The sequence below is a fragment of the Coloeus monedula genome, assembly GCF_965178545.1.
Source record: "Coloeus monedula genome assembly, chromosome: 28".
In the NCBI taxonomy this organism is placed as follows: Eukaryota; Metazoa; Chordata; class Aves; order Passeriformes; family Corvidae; genus Coloeus; species Coloeus monedula.
Window position 1 is genome coordinate 1,702,066 of NC_138808.1, and position 18,178 is coordinate 1,720,243.

Sequence of the window (18,178 nt, forward strand, 5' to 3'; positions counted from 1 at the left end):
AACACCCTCCTCCTGCTCCTCAAGATCCTATTTTGTTTGGAAAGAGGGTGGGGAAGGGGGTGAATGATCTCCAGCCAGGGGCCAGGGAGTGCTGCTAACACCCCATTCCCTGTTTGCTGGCAGGGCAGCGCGAGAGCCTCCCAGGGAATTTCTGTGCACAGGAATCGCTCTCGTTCTGAGCCGAGTTTTTTGGGAAGAAGGTGGAGACTCGAGCCACCAGTCCCACTTTGCCAGGGAGTGTTTGCAGGCAGTCAAGAACCAACCCCCTGAGCCTGGAGGAATGAGAGAGGAGGACACAACGCTGCCATCCTCACTGGATCCAGGGGCTGGATGTTGGGAATGGGCACTGACAAGGTGAGGAGAGCCATCCTCAGGGATTGATCTGATCCACCTCCTTTTCCTTCAGCCCTCCCTCAGCAGACTGTGTGCAGAACCTCTCCCTCCACTCATGACTTCAAGGCTTTAAATGAGAAATCAGATCTTCCTGGCTCTGGCCAAGGCTCATTTGTGACTCTGCCATGTAACAGAACGGAAAAAGAAAGTCCTCCCACAGCTCCTCTGGGACTTGAAATGCTCCATATAAACAACGCCCACTGCAAGGGAGGGGAGGGGAATCCTTAACAAGGAAAAACTTACCAAGGATCCCTGACAATGACCAGAGTCCTCGGAAAGGGCAGTTTTCACCCTGGAAAAGAGTCCTGGGTGTCTGGTGCCTTCCCCACCCCTCTCCCCGTGCTGGGAAGGGTGGGAGAGCACAGGAAAGGCCCAGATCTGTGTTTGTGCCTGGCAATATCCACACACACACACACACACAGGTGAGAGGCTGGATCATAGAAAGCCCCAAATTTGCCTCCTTCCCACTGCCCTGCCCCGCTGTGAGCCCGATCCCTGCCCTGCTGTGACCCCAATCCCACGGGATGAGCGCTGGCCCAGTGCAGCCCACACCTGTTTGTGCTGCTGCCTCTGCCTTGGCTCCGGAGCTGTGGGGGCCAAGCAGGAACTGCTCCAAACCCTCGCTGGGAAAAACCAGCTGGGTTTGGAACAGCTCTTTGCTGCAGGTTCCTGCCCTGCTCTGCTCAGCAACAGCATCCAACAAATCCAGCTCCCAGTTCCCCTCCGCTGGATCCGTCTGCAGGCACAGCAGATTCCGACCAGAGGGATGTGAAGGGAGCTGGGACATGGGACAGGACACCTGCAGGGGCAGATGTCACCCCCAACATGCAGGCAGAGCTGTTTATTGCTTCCTCCATCGCCCACTGCCACGAGGGGAAGCCAAAAGAAGCAGCCCCCGAGGGAGTGAGCTGGGTTATTCCCGAAGGAGAGCCGCCAGGTCAGCACTTCCCACGGGAAACACGGACAGCTGTGCCCACCTGTGCCCTGCAGCCCCACCCAGACCATCACCCCACCTTCCTGGGGCTTCCAGAGGGTGCTCCACGCCCTTGACTGAAGGAGGTGCAAAAGCACTGCCGGCACAATAGGCTCAGCTGGAGCTGCTCCTGCTGGAGAACCTGAGACCTGGAAGAACAGCTCCTGGTTTTATCAGCGGCAGAAACTGAGGAAAAGAAAAGAAAGGGACTTGTCCAAGGCCACAGAGCTCAGGAGACAGGGACTGAGCCCACAGCGCTGTCTGTGCTCCCTGGGCTGAGCTGCTGCTCGCAGCCCTCTCGCAGATGGCCTTGTAACTAAGCAAACTGAGTGGGACTGAGCTCTGGATTTGTTTTCCAGACTTGTCACACATTACTCATGTGATCTCGAGAAAAGTCACTTCGTCTCTCTGTGGCCAAGTTCACAGTCTATGTATCCTCCAGTCACTTACCCAAATCTGCATCTGTGCTTTTCTTCATATCCTTCTGAAGTTTTTTGGTCTGATCTTCCAATCTGAAAGATGGGGGAAAGAAGGCAAAGTCGGAATCTTGGAAAGAAAGGAACCCGAGTGTATCATACGTGCAACAAATCATTTACGGGCTGAATATGCTGGCTTCTGGTGGGAGTTAAAAATATCCAGGCAAGGCTCGATGAAGTTCAGTGCAGCTCAACCCTTTTGGGTTGTTTTCAGATGGTTTTTAACCTTTTCAAGTTGGTGATCTCTTATTCATAGTTCACATATTTCCTGAAAGTTCTCACACTTAACACAAATGGTGAAGCCAAATGCTTCCAGATGATCCGTGTGAGCTCCTGTGACACAGGCAGGATGGCAAAGCCTCTCCTGGGCCTCGGAGGTGTTGGGCTCTTCGGGGACCCCGCAGTTTTCCGGCAATTTTACACTTTGTTTTAGAGCTGCCAGAATCTGCAACCCCACTGCAAATACTTCTCAGGACACCTTTGAACACCCAGAGAAACCCTGAAGAATTGGAAATTACAGGGCAGCGAGGGATTTCTCACTGGGGAGAGCATCACTGGCTAAAACTCCCTGGGAAGATGCAACGAGAGGACACGGCAGGGAAGCACGCGGCCGGTCCTGTCCGACCAGTGTGGTTGATACTCACTGCTGCAGCTTCCCATATTCCCTTTCAAAGTCTCTCTCCACCTGTGGAAAGAAGAGATGGGAATCAGCTCCAGGGCACTGCAGGAGTGTGCAGGGAAACTGTCCCCGGGAAATGCCGAGCTGAGCCCAGGGAAGCACAAGCTGCAGCTTTAACGGGAGTTACGCCTCAAAAGTAAAGGAAGTCTTGGGATTTTTTGAGCTCCAGACTCTCTTGGAGCAAAGTCACTGCCACCAAACGTGTCAGCTTGAGCCAAGGACATGCTCCAGCACACGGATTGGGAGCTGATGGAATAAATGGGAATGCTATAAAAGAGGGGAGGTCACAACTTGGCGTGGCTCAGTGTTGGGGGGACGAGCCTGTGTTCTCCCCCACAAACTGAGGGGAGCTGCTTCTCCTCCAGCCCCATTAAGGACCCTGAGGCGGGTCTGGCTGTCTCCTCCTTCCTCATCCTCAAGAGGATGGTGAAACTCCCCCAAACCACCCCCATCTTCACACTGTTCACCCCCTCCATACACCCCTGAGCCCTGCAACAGCTCCCTCCCATGAAATTCTGGGGCTGGAGCAACAACCCCAGTGGACTGTGACACCTCCAGAAGGGAGGGGAAACCTGTGCTCCGAGCTCAGAGCTCCAGCACAGCCTTCTCCCGATGCTACCTCAGTGCCTGCTCCCTCCTACTTGCTAGCTGGCAGCAAACCTCCAGCGATAGGAGATATTTTAAGGAACTTTCTTTCCATGCTGACTGTTTTAACACACTTAAAACGTTCATTCCACACCTCGTCAACCAGAGAAGCAAATGGATTTCAATTGACCAGCCAAGAGTAAATCCATGCGCGTTTGTTGTCATGGGATCAGCGCTGGGTTCAGTTGTGTTGTCAAGCTCCTGTGCTATTAAGGAAATGCAGAGTGCTGGGAGCAGCCAGGACTAGAAGGATCCAAAGGTTTGTTCCAATTCTTCCTGCTGGCCCCGGGATTTCAATCCCAGGCTCGATGCGACACCACAGCGTTTAATGGGGACGTTTGCTTTTCAAGCAGAATTGCTGTTAAAAGCTCAGGGCTGAAAGATGGAGCTCCGATTTCTCGAGATCTCCTTGTTTTAAACATCTTTTCGGGCTGCACTTGAACTCCACCAGCCCTGTCTGAGGGCAGGCAGCGCCCAGCCACATTCCAGCCCCATCCCAGCACCCAGCTGTCCGCGCCATCCGCTCCCACCATCCGGGGGATGCGAGCTGGCTCTCTCCCCCCCCCCACCCTCTGCTCCAAAAAACCCTCCCCGGAGCTTCAGCTCCCTTTTCGTGCTGCTAAAATTGGGCTCTGGAGAGAACAGCCACGGAGCAGTGTGGGGGCAGCTCACACGACTTGTGCCTGGTGTTCGGGGAGCCGCAGAAATCCGCGGCAGCTGGCGCCGGCAGGTCAGGTAACCGGCACATAGTAAAACTCACCCTCCCGTCCCCGTGCCTGTTCCGGCTGCTAAAATATCCAGGGAATATTGCACTCTATTTATAGGCTTTAGGTGTGAATTGTTTTGGTTGCAAACCACAGAGGGTCGGGCACGACGCAAAAATGGGCCCCCTTTGAAGGCTGGTGGGGTCATTCCCTTATCGCTCCCTCTCCCTGTTTAGGAGGATCTGCTCAGCAACCAATTCCTCCAAAAGCTGGAAGGCTGGGCTGTGAACTACCTGCAAATATTCAGGGTTTCTGTCCCTTTTTGCTGTCAGATTCGCCCGTTCCCGTGCAATAAGCAGAAGGCGTCGTTGCTTAACAGATATGGAGCAGCTTCCAGGGCCTAAAGGGGCTCCAGGAGAGCGGGAGAGGGACTTGGAAAAGGACCAGGAGAGACAGGACACAGGGAGTGGCTTCTCCCTGCCAGAGGGCAGGGATAGATGGGATTTTGGGAAGGAATTCCTCCCTGTGAGGGTGGCGAGGGGCTGGGATGGAATTCCCAGAGCAGCTGTGGCTGCCCCTGGATCCCTGGAAGTGCCCAAGGCCAGGTTGGAGCAGCCTGGGACAGTGGGAGGTGTCCATGCCCATTTCAGGGGGTGGAATGAGATGAGTTTTAAGCTCCCTTCCCACCCAAACCACTCTGGGATTTTAGGATTCATTCTATAAAGACAAAACCTCCCCACCCTGCAACCCTCTGGGTGCTGTGACCCCCCCCAAAACCTCCCGAGCTGCCCCAAACCCCCCATCCCCGTGCCGGAGCAGGATCCAAATGGAATCGAGGTGACTCCACACAGAGACACTTCAGCTGCCCAGCCTGACTCACATCCCCAGCCCCATCTCTCCCAGACAGCTGCCCAAGGATTGCTCTTATTTTTCACGCCCACAGGCAGCAACTGGCTCCCAGTCCCCACAGTCTGCGAGCTCATGGAGCCACCCAGTCATGGCTGGAGCCCGGATATCCCACAAAAAGCAGCTCTGAGGAGCTCTGGAGAGGAAAAAGCTGCTCTCACGTGCTCCCACCCAGCAGAGTCACAGGCAGAGCTGTGCAAGGAGGACAAGCTGGGAACATTTTGCAGAGCACACAGTAATTCCCACTCCCAGTAGCTCTCCATGGTCACACGCAGCCGACAGAGGCTGTGGAGAGGATTAGCACGTTAAGAGTAACGAGAACAAGAAGTACAGGCAAGAAAATTACAATATCCTGAAGGGAAGTTTCCGTATTATTAAAATAATCCCACTGCTCCGCAGCCTCTCTCTGAAACCTCCCAATCAAGCCGTGCTTTCTGTATTGAACCTTTTTTTCTTCCAGGCACAGGGGCTGGGTAATGCAAAAATCGCTTGTCTCGGGGTTTTTATTTAAATCTACATCAAGAGCGACGAGCTCTCGAAAGCTTTGAAATAAAACAACGTTCTCTCCTTCACCCAGTTCTTTTTTTTTTGTTGTTTGCAAACACTGGGCCTCCCACCTGTGATAAGATCCCTCCCTGCTCGAAGGGCAGGAGCATCATCACCACCACGGTTATGAGGCAATGGAAGCAAAAGCAAAGCCAACACTACAAAGAGATGGAAATAAGGGACTGTGAGGAACCTTCTGATCCTCCTGGGGTTCGTGTTTTTTCCTGGAGGAGGAAGATGAGCTGATTTCTGCATCTTCCAGTGGGCTCAGCCTCTTCGTGGATCTTGGGGAAAAGAGGGAAGTGTGTGTTTCCTCTTCCCTCCTCTCCAAAAAAAAAAGAAACCCACAGAATTAGACCATGAATTCTGTTCTAAGATGGAATTTCTGCCGAGCTTTTGCCATCCCATCAAGAGATTCAAGGTACGTCCTGTGGGTGAATATCCTGAGCCAGAGCTGCAGAGTGCAGGTGGGGCTGGGATGTCATGGACTCCACACCCCCACCCTGCAGGAAAGCTTCCCAGAAAGGTGCCAAAGGGAAGAAGGATGCACCTCCCAACTGCAGAGACCACTTTGGCCAGAAAAGGTGGAAGGAAGAGAGTGAAAACGAGCAAAGTGATTGAACTGGCACCACTCGAATTCACCCCAGCATTCCCGTGACTTTTCCTCCACCGTTCTGGGATTTCCAGCTCGCTGGTGGAGCCCAGTGGAACGGCGCTGACGGCCACAGCTGCAGTGGAATCCTGCTGCTCACGGAGCTGCTCCGTCCGACATCCCTGGGGAAGGCAGAGCTGCTGGGATGAGTCAAGGAAGGGAGGTTTGGCAGCTCAGGTCTGCCCTCCCTGCCAAGCTGACTCAGGCCAGCGAGGAGGAGGAGGAGGGCGAGCGGTCTGAGTCAGCCCAGGCCAGAGCAGGGACGAGGGAAGCAGGGAGGGAGACGGGATAAAAACCTCGGCTCGCCCCATGCCGAGCGCCCCGCGGGGATGCAGGGCCGGCTCTGATCCCCGGCTCCCTGCCTGCTTGGATCATCCCAGCGCCGGTGAAGGGCAGGGAACAAACCCGGGGGGACGCAGGTGAACTTCAGCTGGAGCTGCGGCAGAGCTGGGGAGATGAGACAGCTCCGATGGCAGCGCAACCTCTGCTGGGAGCGGAGCTGTCCCGAGGGAGGGAAGAACGTCTCTGCCGTAAGAGGCTTCGTGGCTGAGCAATAAACATGGAGAGATATAATTCTAACAGGTTTAACTCCTATCACTGGGCATTAGTTTAATTGGGCTGCGGGCCCGTGGCCCTGCTGACAGCAGGTCCTCTCTGAGCATTAGATCCTCCCACCCAGCTCCCGGAGCCCGGTGACAGCTGCTCTTTTCAGGGAAGAGGAGGGGAGAGATTATGCTGTCTGGAATTGGATTTGCCCAGGTTAAGGTGGAAACAAAGCACAGGCACGTCTGGGGAGGGGGAGATCACCTCAGTTCACCAGCTGATATTTTCTGCTGGGGTTTCCTTCCTCCCTCAAGAGCTAAACTGTGCCTGACACCGTGCCCTTCTCCAAAGGATCACAAGCGAGTGGGCACGGGGAGTCATGACTAATTCCTCGGCAGCCCAGGCAAATTGCTTTTCAGGACTACTGCCGGCCTAGATCTGACACCAGCCCCAGCATCAAGACAACAAAAAAGCCTCTCTGGCTCGCTGAGCCTCTCAGCAAAGCCACCCCCCTCTCCTGACTCCAGTCCCAGGCCTCATGGAGAGCCAGAGAAGTTAAATCCTAACAAACGCTGCTTTTTTTTATCCTTCCCCCTCACCATCCTCTTTTGTGGTCCGGTCTCTGTGAGTGGGAGATCCTCTACCCACAACCACTTCCCTTCCGATGGGCTTGGGATGCAGCCCTGGAGATGCCACACCTTCCCACTTCCTGCGGCGGGCTCCGGAGCCCAACATCTGGAACATCCTGGCCCTTGGCTTCTGCCGCTGTTCCCCAAAGCCTGCACAGATGGAGTGTCTCAGCCTGCGACTGGGAGGTAAATTTGGGGGCCTGCAGCTCGCTGAAGCTACAAAGCAACCCCATCCCTTCCACACCACGGCGTGGAATGCCTGATCCCGGGGGATCTCGGTGGTTTCCTGCCGTTTGTTCTGCTTTGAAGGGCTGCACTCCGTGCTTGGCGTGAAGTTCCAAGGCTTTGGGCTTCCTGTTTTTTGCTTTCCCTGTATCTGCTGCCTGGAGAGCAGCAGCAGCATCATCATCATCATCATCATCACAGGGCAAATGGAAGCCATTTAGAAACCAGCTTCCAACTTTGTTGACACAAAGTCTTGTTCCTGGGGGAGCTGAGGAAGGAAGGAAGGGAAAGGGAAAGGCCTGGAAGCGCTCTGGGTGCTGAATGAACCTCTGCCTGCCGGATATTCTGAGCTGTTCTATTTAATACACACACATGTATATATAAGCAAAGCCTGCCAACTGCTTCAGAACAGCACATTCCAGCAGCTCCGGGGAAGGGAAGATCTCAAAGGTGCCACCGCTCATCTGCAGGGAGCCCGAGCTCAGGGAGGGCTGATTTTAGGGGAGAAAAACCTCTCCCAACAGCAAACGCAGCAGGAGGGGAGGGAAATCAGCAAAGAAATATAAAATATTCAACTGGGGTGTGAGAAATGGGTAGGCTGGAGATGCCAAGACACCCAGAGCTGCAGAGCAGTTGGTTCTTGCCCCAGCCTGGAACGACAGCGGCGTTGGGAACACTGGGAAAGGGGATGAGAGGCAAAATGTCATGGAGCGAGGAATGTGGGGGCTCCTGACACGAGCTGGGAGTGGGGTGAAGAGCTGAGGCTGGGTTGCCTCACCTGAGGGACCACAGGCAGCAGCACTGTCCTGGTGGATGGCCAGCCCCTGGAAAAGGGTGGCTGGAAACACACGGAAAAACCACAGAGGAATTTTACCAGTCCTCGTCGCTTGCCTGGCTTAAATTCTGTACTGACAGTTTGGAGCTGTTACAGAAAATTGCTGCTCCACGGCAGCAGACAACCACCAAATCCTTTAAAATAAAACATGACAATCAAGCCTTGAAGGGAGTGGTGGGATTAGCCCTCTGCCTCCAAGGAAAATGTCATGTCCCAAGGAGAAACTGCCCCACAAACGCGGGTGCCCACGCATCCCACGGAATTAGCGGAGTGTCCCGGAGAGGAAGGATCAGGGATGTCAGGCTGTGCAGGGGATTAGGTCACCAACGCCGGCAGAGGGACAAGCTCTGCCCCACGCTGCCTCTCAGGGCTCCCATTTTAGAGCAGGTGTCCAGGTGAGTTTTCAGGGCCAGCTCCTGGGAGGTTCCACAGCTTGGTTTTTTTTTTTTGGTTGTTTTTTTTTTTTGGCACGGGACAAATGCAAAGCCAAGCTGCTTAAGAAGGGAAAATACCACAGCCAGCTGCAAGCAGCAGCACTTGGGGTAGGAGCCTCAAATCCACGGGAATACAAAATGCTTTTTTAATTTGCTTTTAAAGCAAATGCTGTGCAGCACAAATTAATTCACGCCCGAGCACTAAGCATCTCAGCTTATAAGCCTTTCTTTGGAAACAGTTATATTCAGCGATCTGAACCACTCCTCCTCCTCCATCTGCTCCGAAAGGATGAACAAACAAGCCATTGCTGAAAGAAGGAAGGAAGGAAGGAAGGAAGCAAACCCGTTCAGCCATCTCCGAGGAAAACCGTGCCAGACCAAGAGAGCTCTTTTCCCCCACCCCACACACACCCCCCCCCCCAAAAAAAAAAAAAAGAAAAAAAAAAGAAAAAAAATTATCATTCCAACAGATCCCAAACCAAAATATTCTCCCTGGATGGGGCTCCCCCTCGCTCCTCGCACGAGGAGCCGAGCGCTGGTCACACGCGGCAACAGGTTCTGCTGCTCCAGCTCCCTCCCACACGCTGCAAAATGGGACGAGTCAAAGTGCCGGCTTGACTCATCAGCCACATGATCCAAGGCTGGAGCTAAAAAGGGGGAACTGGTTTACTCACTGTCTTGGGTACAATCTGTTTCTTGGGCTGCCCGATCTTGAACGGGATCCTGGAAAAGAGAGAGGAGAAGGGAATGTGTGAGCGGCGCTGATGATGCCGGGCTTGGGCGGCCCGGCCCCGTGCTGGGGGTGGGTTTGGGGGCAGCAGGGATTGTCCCGGGATGGCAGCCCCTCATTCCAGGCACCGTGCACCCCCTGGGGAGGGAAAGGGTGGGAGAGACTGTGGGGAGACCTCTCAGCATTCCACAACTCCCTCCCATGGGGCAGCTCTGATCTCTGCTCCCTGTGACAGGGACAGGACCCAGGGAAGGACTGGAGCTGTGCCAGGGAGGGTTAGGTTGGATTTTAGGGAAAAATTCTTCCCCCAGAAGGTGTTGGGGCACTGAACAGGGAATGGTCCTGGCCCCCAGGCTGCCAGAGCTCCAGGAGCGTTTGGACACCGCTCCCAGGGATGCCCTGGGTGGGATTTTGGGGGTGCCCGTGCAGGGCCAGGAGCTGGGCTGGATGATCCTGGTGGATCCCTTCCAGATTCTCCAAGAGTGCCACCCCTGAGGTCAGCCCCACACATCCTTCCCCACCCTCCTTCCACCCCAAACCAATGCAAGGATGCTCCACAAGCAGCTGAAGAACCCTCTCTGCTTCAAACCAAATCTGATGGGGAGGATAAAATACTTAAAAAAAAACCAAACCAAACCCCAAACAAACCCTGTAAATATTTAGAAAGAGGATATTAAAAAAAGCAACAGCCCGGTGTCTGGAGCTGTGAGCTGCTTCAAAGGATTCCTCCGCTCCCACAGCTGGAGGAGAGGCTCACCTGCCAGCACAGCCTTCATTCTTAAAATCCCTAATTCCCAGGAAAATCTGGGTTACCTCAATGGTTTCCTTGGAGGTGAAGATTACTCTAAATAAATTACACAACATATGTAAGGGTGGCTGGGTCAGCTGGGAGCAGCCACGCAGGCAGCCTGAAAATAATTGGATTTCTTTCACCTATCAGTATAATGAAAATCCGGGAATTCGACTGCTGTTGTCAATGGATTTAATTAAGTTAAAGAGGCGCTGCTTGGTTAAAGCACCTCAGCCAAAACCTCCCGATGTTTTCTGGGTTGTGGTGATTTAAAAAAGTAGAAAAAATTGAGGTCGTAATGACATGAAAGTGGTGTTTGCCAGAGATGCTTCACCTACAGCTCAGCTTCATCCCATGCCATGCCATGCCATGCCATGCCATGCCACCCATCCCATCTCATCCATCCCATCCCATCCCATCCCATCCCATCTCATCCATCCCACCCCATCCCAAATCTGCACCAGGAGCTTCCAGGGAGTGTCCCAGTCCCCTCCCGAAAATTTGGACCAGACCAGCCCAAATTCTCACGCTGCTACACCAAACTTGAGCTAAACCCACAGATTTTGGGACTGTGTTTTCCCGCTGCCTCCCAGTCTGGCTTTTCCCACTGCTGGTTTTCCATTTGCTTCCCACCAGCTCCACTTCCAAGCCCCCAGCACCGCTCCATCCAACAGCTGGACCCCCAGGAAATATTTTTATCCAAGTAACATGCTCTAAAACCCAACTGTGTGCTCGGGAGAAAGGGTTTGCCATGGGAGAACACGCAGGATCAGGAAAAAACCACCCCGGATTATCCAAACTCCAAACCTCGCTCTTCCCACCTTTCCCGTTGTTTTCAAACCAACGCTGTAATTACCCACCGGGAATAATCCAGGCCTGCACCCCCCGTGTCCCTCCCTGAGCAGCTCTGGAGCCAACCTGAGTCACCAGGTTTAAATTTAAAGGGTTTTTTTTGGGGGGGAGAACTTCCTGTTTATGGTTCTCAGCTGGGACCGGTGTAATTTTGGGTTTAACCCTTTCCAGCTCCTGTGGCGCTGTGTGAATCACCCTTCTTTTATAAACAAACACCACTCTGCTGTATAATTTCCCTGTCAAGGACTGGGGGTGTGGTGCCTTACAGGAAGAAAACAAAAATATATGGATTTTTTTTGGTTTTTTTCTCCTTTGTGTTTTCCTCCGTAGGTCAAATATAAACTAAAATGAGGCACCTCTCGCCTGCCAGGCACAGCCAGGTGCTGTCACTTGATGTTTTTGGAAGAGATGGCATCAACTTGGCAGTGGAAGGATTAAAAAAAAATGGGGTTTTTACTCAGGGGAGTGTTATCCCAGTTAAAACCAGTTTGCTGCTCTCTGGCAGGGCGGGAATAAGCAGGGAGCTGGAGCCAGGCTGGTTCCCAGTGGGAAGGGACAAGTAAAAAGGGGATGAAAGCATTACCTGTGCACAACCTGCCCCTCTGCCTTGTCTGGGGGGGCACAGGGAGCATCCCAAACTGGTGTTGAACACTGGAAAAATGGTTAAATCGATGGAATTCTGGTAAAAAGAGGGATGTGGGGCAGGAAAAGCCATGAATCAGCATCGCTTGGGTATCAGAGCTGGGAGCACAGGGAGGGAAGGCAGTGGGGGCCCAGGGGATTCTGTCCCATCCTCATTCCCCATCTCCACCCCCCCACGGAGGGCAAGGAACCCCAAAAATCCCTTCTTTTCACCCAGAAACAAAAGGAACTCAGTGGAGCGCTGCAAAGCCCCCGTGCAGCAGTAAATATCTCTATCAGCATCGTGATGCCGCTTGGTAATTATGTCTGTCTCAGTAAAACCTCTAAAAAATAACCCTGTGCAAGTCAGGTCTGTTCCTCAATTACTGGGGTTTTTTTTGGGTTTTTTTTGGTTCTGTTTTACAGTTTTACATAATTTTCCTGGTTTCTAAATCACCGCTTTTTAATGTGATTCTCAGGGAGGGTTGGGGTGGGGGGGGAGGTGGATGAGCAGGGAAGCAAGCAGTAAGGAAAAAAATAAAGATGAGAAGTATGGATTTCTATTGGAGCTTTTCAACCAAATGGATTCACCCCACGCCTCAAAACTGCTGCTGGCACCGAATTTTCACCCCTCTGGGAGTTTGTGGCCCTGCCTGCAAAACTGGGGGGGACACACAAAGTGCAGCTGCCACAGCAGCATCACAACCATTTCCTTCAAAATGAAAGAGTTTTTTTTGGTTTAAAATGTATGATGGGGGATAATAAATAAAACTGGGGGGGGGGGGATGGATCCATAGCCATCGCTGCCATGAATTCCCAGCGTGGCACGGATCTCCCTGGTACCTTAAAAGCTCAGCCTGGCTCTATAAACACCAAAGAAAAACCAGAATCGGGGCTTTTTTTTTTTTTTTTTTTTTTTTTTTTGATGTCTCGTTTCTGCTGAGCGAGAGAAAGCTGGGGTTGTGTTTGGGGTGTGAAATCCCTTGAAATCCCGTTCCTGAAGAGCCGAGCGCGCTGAGTCACAGCCGGAGCGTTCCCACCCCGCGGGGCTGGGGGAGCATCCCGGCCCCTCGCAGCCCCCTCCCCGCGAGGGCACCGGGAGTTTGGGAAGGCAGCGGGCTTCAGCGGGGAGGGAGGAGGCTGAAGCACTGCAGGGAGAGGGTGGGAAGAGCTTAAAGTAGGGGAAAAAAGTGTGGGTGGAGAGAATCCTGCGAGCTCTACTCGGGGATGCTCAGGAACCCCAGGGAGGGGAAGGTGGGAGAAGCTGTGGCTGATTTTCCTCTGAAGTTTCCCCAGCAATCTCATCTATTTACTCGGCTTTTCCATGTGCAAACGCAGGGCCACACGCACCAAAAGCAGTTAATTCTCCTCTGGATGCACAGGAGAGTTGGAAACAAACCTCCCAGGCGGGGGGGGGGGTGGATCCAGCTCGATGAGGTCTGCGGGGAGCTGCAGCTTAAAACGTGGAGCTCCCCCTCCCACTCCCCCGGAACGGAGGCACGCAGGAATTGCCTGCAGGAATCACTCAATCCCTGCCACTTTCGGGAGGAATGGTCCTGTCCTAGGGTGGACCGAGCAGGACATCAAACCTTGGCATCACCCCTGGCCGTGGGGAGCTGGGATGGAGCTCAGAGCGTGCCCAGGGGATGAATCCCCGCGGGATGGGATCTTTTCTCCCGGCTCATTCCAGCTGAACGTGGCTTCTTCGCCACCCCTAATCAGGCCCCAGAAGACCCTTGGCAGATAAGCAAGGGATAAACGCCGAATATTTTCACCCACAGCTGATAAAACGCTGCCCCTGGGGACGCTGAGCTGCCAGGCAGGGACTGGGGAGGGAGGGAGGGAAGGGAGGATGGACAGACAGATGGACAAGCAAGGACAGGGACAGCAGGGGCTGGGGCAGTTTGGATGTTAATTAATTTGGGAAAAGTGGCACTGAGCCTCGGAATTCAATATTCCTGCCCCAGGTGGGCACGAGTGGCATTTGCTGGGGACCCGCAGGTCCCGCTCTGGTATGAACTGGTGGCCACGACTGGTTTTTACTGGTACCACTGCCAGACCACCAACTAAATCCATGTTTTGTGGGAAGTGCCCACTTCCCGTGGAAAGTTTCAGGGCTTTTTTTTCCCTCTTCCTCTCTCTCTCTCTCTCTCTCATCGAAACCCCAAGCGCCAGCACAGCCTGGATCCCCGCCAGAGCTTCTCACTCTTTGAATTTCCACCAAAAATCTCAATTCCTTCACCGGAAAGGAACCTCTCTGTGCCTGCAGGCAGGAGGATGACACCCAGCCTCCCGCGCTGCCAGGGTGACCCCGACCCCCCGAGCCTGGTTTTCCCAAGGATTTTGGCATGTGGGATGATGAGGGATTCTACAAACCCGTCCCTGATCCTCTGTGCAGACAGAAAGTGGCCCGAAGCTTCCGCAGAAACTGTGACAGGGCCCTTCCCTGAGCCCTTCCCTTTGGAAGCTCCTGGTTTGGGAGTGGATTCAGCTCAAGGTGTAGCTGCATCCACAAAAGCTGCCTGGTCGTGGGATTGGCCGCTATCCCAGAGGGATCAAACACTGACAGGAAGGTCGGGAGCACACCGGGAAGGACATGAACCTTCATTTCCCCACTTTCTGAGTGAATTTGGTCGAGCTTCTCCTCCCTCTGAGCTCGGGTAAAGCTTCCCTACGGAACAGAGGTGTTAGGGAAGGACTTTTCCATGATATGGGAAGGGCAGGAAGTTCAAAGGAAGCTGGGAGGGCTCTGCCCAGCAACATTCCCGAGTCTAATCCCAGCCTGCACAAGGAGAGGGAACACTGCACGCCAAAATCTTGGAAACCTGCACATTCCCCGAGCTCCCTAAAACCACCCAAAGGCCAGGAGGGGATCCCAGCCGTGCCCAGGTGAGCCAGGCAGGCCCAGGTTAGGCATTGATCTCCCGGATGGCTCCTCGCTGTGCTCCCGGCGTGTCCATGGAAACCGCAGGCACCGTCCCACCCCGCTCCCCCCTCCCCGCCTCGCAGGAACTCATGGCAACCGCTCCAAACACAGCGCGGAGGCAAAAAAAAAAAAAAAAAAAAAAAAAAAAAAAAAAAAAAAAAAAAGGGAAAAAAAAAATTATTCCAACGGATCACAAACAGCTTCTGTCGAGCGAGACTCTGCGCCAAATCCCCGTTTGGGTGCTCTCCTCGTGGAGATGAGAGGGGAGGTCACGGCGTGGGGATGGGAGGGGTGTGGGGATGGGATCCCTCGGGAATGAGCGCGCCCATCCCGCGGGTGAGCGTTCCCACCTGGATTTCAAGCCCGTCCCTGGAAACTTGGAGGCTTTAAGCCACGCAGGGATGTCAGGGCGAGCCGCTGCAGCGGGGGAGAAGGGAAAGAGAGGTGTAAAAAGAGGGAAAAAAAGAGGTGTAAACATCGGTTTTCTGGATTTTAGGTCAGGCCAGGGAAAACGAGGCACCTTCCTGAAGTTTGGCAGAGGAGGGGTGAGCTCCTGGGAGCGGGACCCTCTGCATCCTGCACGGAGCCAGGCGCGGTGTCAGTGTTAAGCAAATCAAAAATAATGTCAGAATCCTCTCTCCCACCCATTCCAAGAGGAGCATGAAAAAAATAATGATATTTTACTCACCCATCAAAAGAAAATTACTCACGCCAGGCGCGTGGGCGAGCAGAATTTTGCAGGGCTGTTTTAGGCCCTGACTATGCTACAAAAATATCCATTTTAAGCACGGTTGTGAAACACGGTTGTGGTTCAACCAGAGCACTGGCTTGGAGCTACCTGGACCAAAAAAACCAGGTGGAAAAACGAGCCATTAAGGAACAACCACTCCGAGGGCCACGATGGCAGCAAGGGAGGTGGCAGGAGGCTCTTCCCGGCTGCTCCACCCTGGGAGATGCCCGGCTGGCGCTCCAGTTTCACCATGATAAAAACTTTGGGAAGTGCACAGCACCTTGCACAGGTGCTGCAGGTAGCAGGGAGGTGTTTGGGAGCCGTGCTCACCGCTCTGGTATCCACTTGCTTCATCCCAGTTAATTTTATCCCGGGCTCATCTCCCGATCCCAGTATCACTGAGACCTGCAGGGAGGAGGGAGCGCTGCCATCGGCCACGCCAGGCCCCAAAAAACATCAATATTGGTTCTGAGGGAAGAAAACAGCGCCCGGGGCTGCGTTTGCATCGCACCTGCCCGGCGTGACCACTGCTCCAGAACGTGGAAAACACCCGGAATAACCAACAAACCCACTGCAAATCCATCCAGCCTCCCATCCCTCTGGGACACAGGCGGCTCCTCCTCACCTCCATTCCTAAATATCCCAGAAATCCCTCCCAGCCACTCAACAGCGCTCCGGGGAGTTAAACATTGCGTAACCAGCCGTTCCCACTCTGCCTTGCCATGGATGCCAGCTCTGGAGTCCACTCGGAGAGCTCCCTGCCAAGAGGCATATGGTCCCCCAGCCCTGCCCCGAGCACAACGAGCGCACGAGCTTCGCGCTCCCCGTCAACATTCGCTTCCCGTGTTTTTTCCTCCCAGTAAATACCAGCTGTTGCAGCGGTGCCGGGAGCTGGCACGCTGCTGAAAATGCTCTTTTCCCTGTGGGAATTCACCTGGGGGGAGTGGGAAACCGAAGCAGGGGGTATTTGGGAGGCTGGTGACGAGGTTTGGTTTGATGTGGTTTCAGGAAGCTTAAAAAATGCTTTATAAAGTCAAAAACGAGGCACTCGGGGCAGTAAGGGAATGATGCAGTGAAATCCAGCACTCCATTCCCTTTATTTTTAGAAGGAGTGATGGCCAAGGGAATCACTGGATTGCACAGGAGGAAGAGGGGGATGAGGACACTCCAAGAGATCCCAATCCACAGCGCCAAAGCCTAAAGGAAGACACAGAGCTGGGCTGAGATTCCCAAAACATCTCAGCTGTCCATGCAAGGCTGTGTCCCAAAACAAGCCTACTCCTGCTCTAAATAAAGCTCAGCCTAGAAAGACAGCGCTGCCTCACTGCCTGGGTGCAGGAATCGGGAATTTGGGGGTTTAATCCAGGCTCTGTCACCAGTGGATGACTCCGAGCCCTCTGGAGGAGTTTTCCCATGTCGGCACAAGGGTCATCGTCGTGCTCCTGGGAGTGACCCCTGTGTTCCTGGGAACATTCCCTGTGTTCCTGGGAGCATTCCCTGTGTTCCTGGGAGTGCTCCCCCTGTTCCTGGGAGTGCTCCCCCTGTTCCTGGGAGCATTCCTCGTGTTCCTGGGAGCATTCCCCGTGTTCCTGGGAGTGCTCCCCATGTTCCTGGGAGTGCTCCCTGTGTCCCTGAGAGTGCTCCCCGTATTCCTGGGATCATTCCCTGTGTTCCTGGGAGCATTCCCCATGTTCCTGAGAGTGCTCCCCCTGTTCCTGGGAGTGCTCCCCCTGTTCCTGGGAGCATTCCCCATGTTCCTGGGAGCGCTCCCCGTGTTCCTCAGAGTGCTCCCCGTGCTCCTGGGAGTGCTCCCTGTGTCCCTGAGAGTGCTCCCTGTGTCCCTGAGAGTGCTCCCCGTGTTCCTGAGAGTGCTCCCCATGTTCCTGAGAGTGCTCCCCGTGTTCCTGAGAGTGCTCCCCGTGTTCCTGAGAGTGCTCTCCATGCTCCTGAGAGTGCTCCCCGTGTTCCCAGCCCTCACGCAGCACACAGAGCTCCCAAAGAGCGAGGGATGGCCCAGGATTAACCCCGCACAACTCAACAAGGCATCAACCTGCCAACAGCCCTTAAATCTCTGGGGATCTCCTTCGCAAAAAAATTAAGGATATGAGTGTTGTGCCACTTCCCAGCTCTGCAGGACAGAGTTGAGGAGGAAGCTCCATCCTCTTCCTTGTCTGCAGCAGCCAACCTCTGGAAAAAGAGGGATCAATCCAGGACTAACGGTGCCCAAGGCCAGAGAGACGCACACAGAAGCTGAGCAAAGTCCCCACTTCCCAAAGCAGCCAGGGCTGGAACAAAGCTCTCCCACTGCCAAGCGATGTCAGAGCAGCAGCAGCGGGGCCGGACGCGCCTCACTGTGACATTTCAGCAGCGGGGCACGACCCCGACGTGTGTCAGCGCTGCCGTGGACGTCACGCCCGGCCCTGAACCCCGGCCCCCCGTGAATGGCCCGATTCATCCCGGGTGGGCAGCTCCGGGAAGGATCGGCCGGGAGGGCGGACGGTCCAGGGCCGGACTGAGGGCGATTGTGTGGCTGCCACGGCGCTGGAACCCCGCGGGCTGCGAGCCCCTCGTGCGTCAGCGCGGCCGCCGTGCTCCGGAGGCTGACGCGGCTGGAGAAGAAAGAGGAGACTCAGAATTCCCTGGAGTCCCCAGTTCCCCCCTCGCCCGGCAACGACCTCGGATTCCTCCCCAGAAAGAGGCGAAAACACCCGGCCTCCCAGTGAAAGGTCTCCCAGAAAAAGCCCCGGCGTTGTGGCGACAAGCGACGGCCCCCAGTGAGATCCCCGGGTGGAGGTGTGGGTACTCTGCATCCAAATTATCCCACAGCCAACACATGAAGGGATCATTTATCTCATTTACCCCTCGCATTTTGGCTCTGGAGCTCCTCCT

General features: G+C 54.4%; 1 protein-coding gene across 1 annotated transcript in view; it reads right to left on the reverse strand.

Annotated features, from left to right (window-relative positions):
- BIN3 (bridging integrator 3) overlaps positions 1–18,178 on the reverse strand; it is a 41,833-nt gene that overhangs the window by 22,036 nt on the left and 1,619 nt on the right. The window contains exons 2-4 of the mRNA XM_082298216.1: positions 9,315–9,363; positions 2,487–2,527; positions 1,817–1,878 (exon numbers count right to left, since the gene is read on the reverse strand). Of these exons, the coding sequence (XP_082154342.1) occupies positions 1,817–1,878; positions 2,487–2,527; positions 9,315–9,363 (152 nt within the window). The remainder of the gene's footprint in view (positions 1–1,816; positions 1,879–2,486; positions 2,528–9,314; positions 9,364–18,178) is intronic.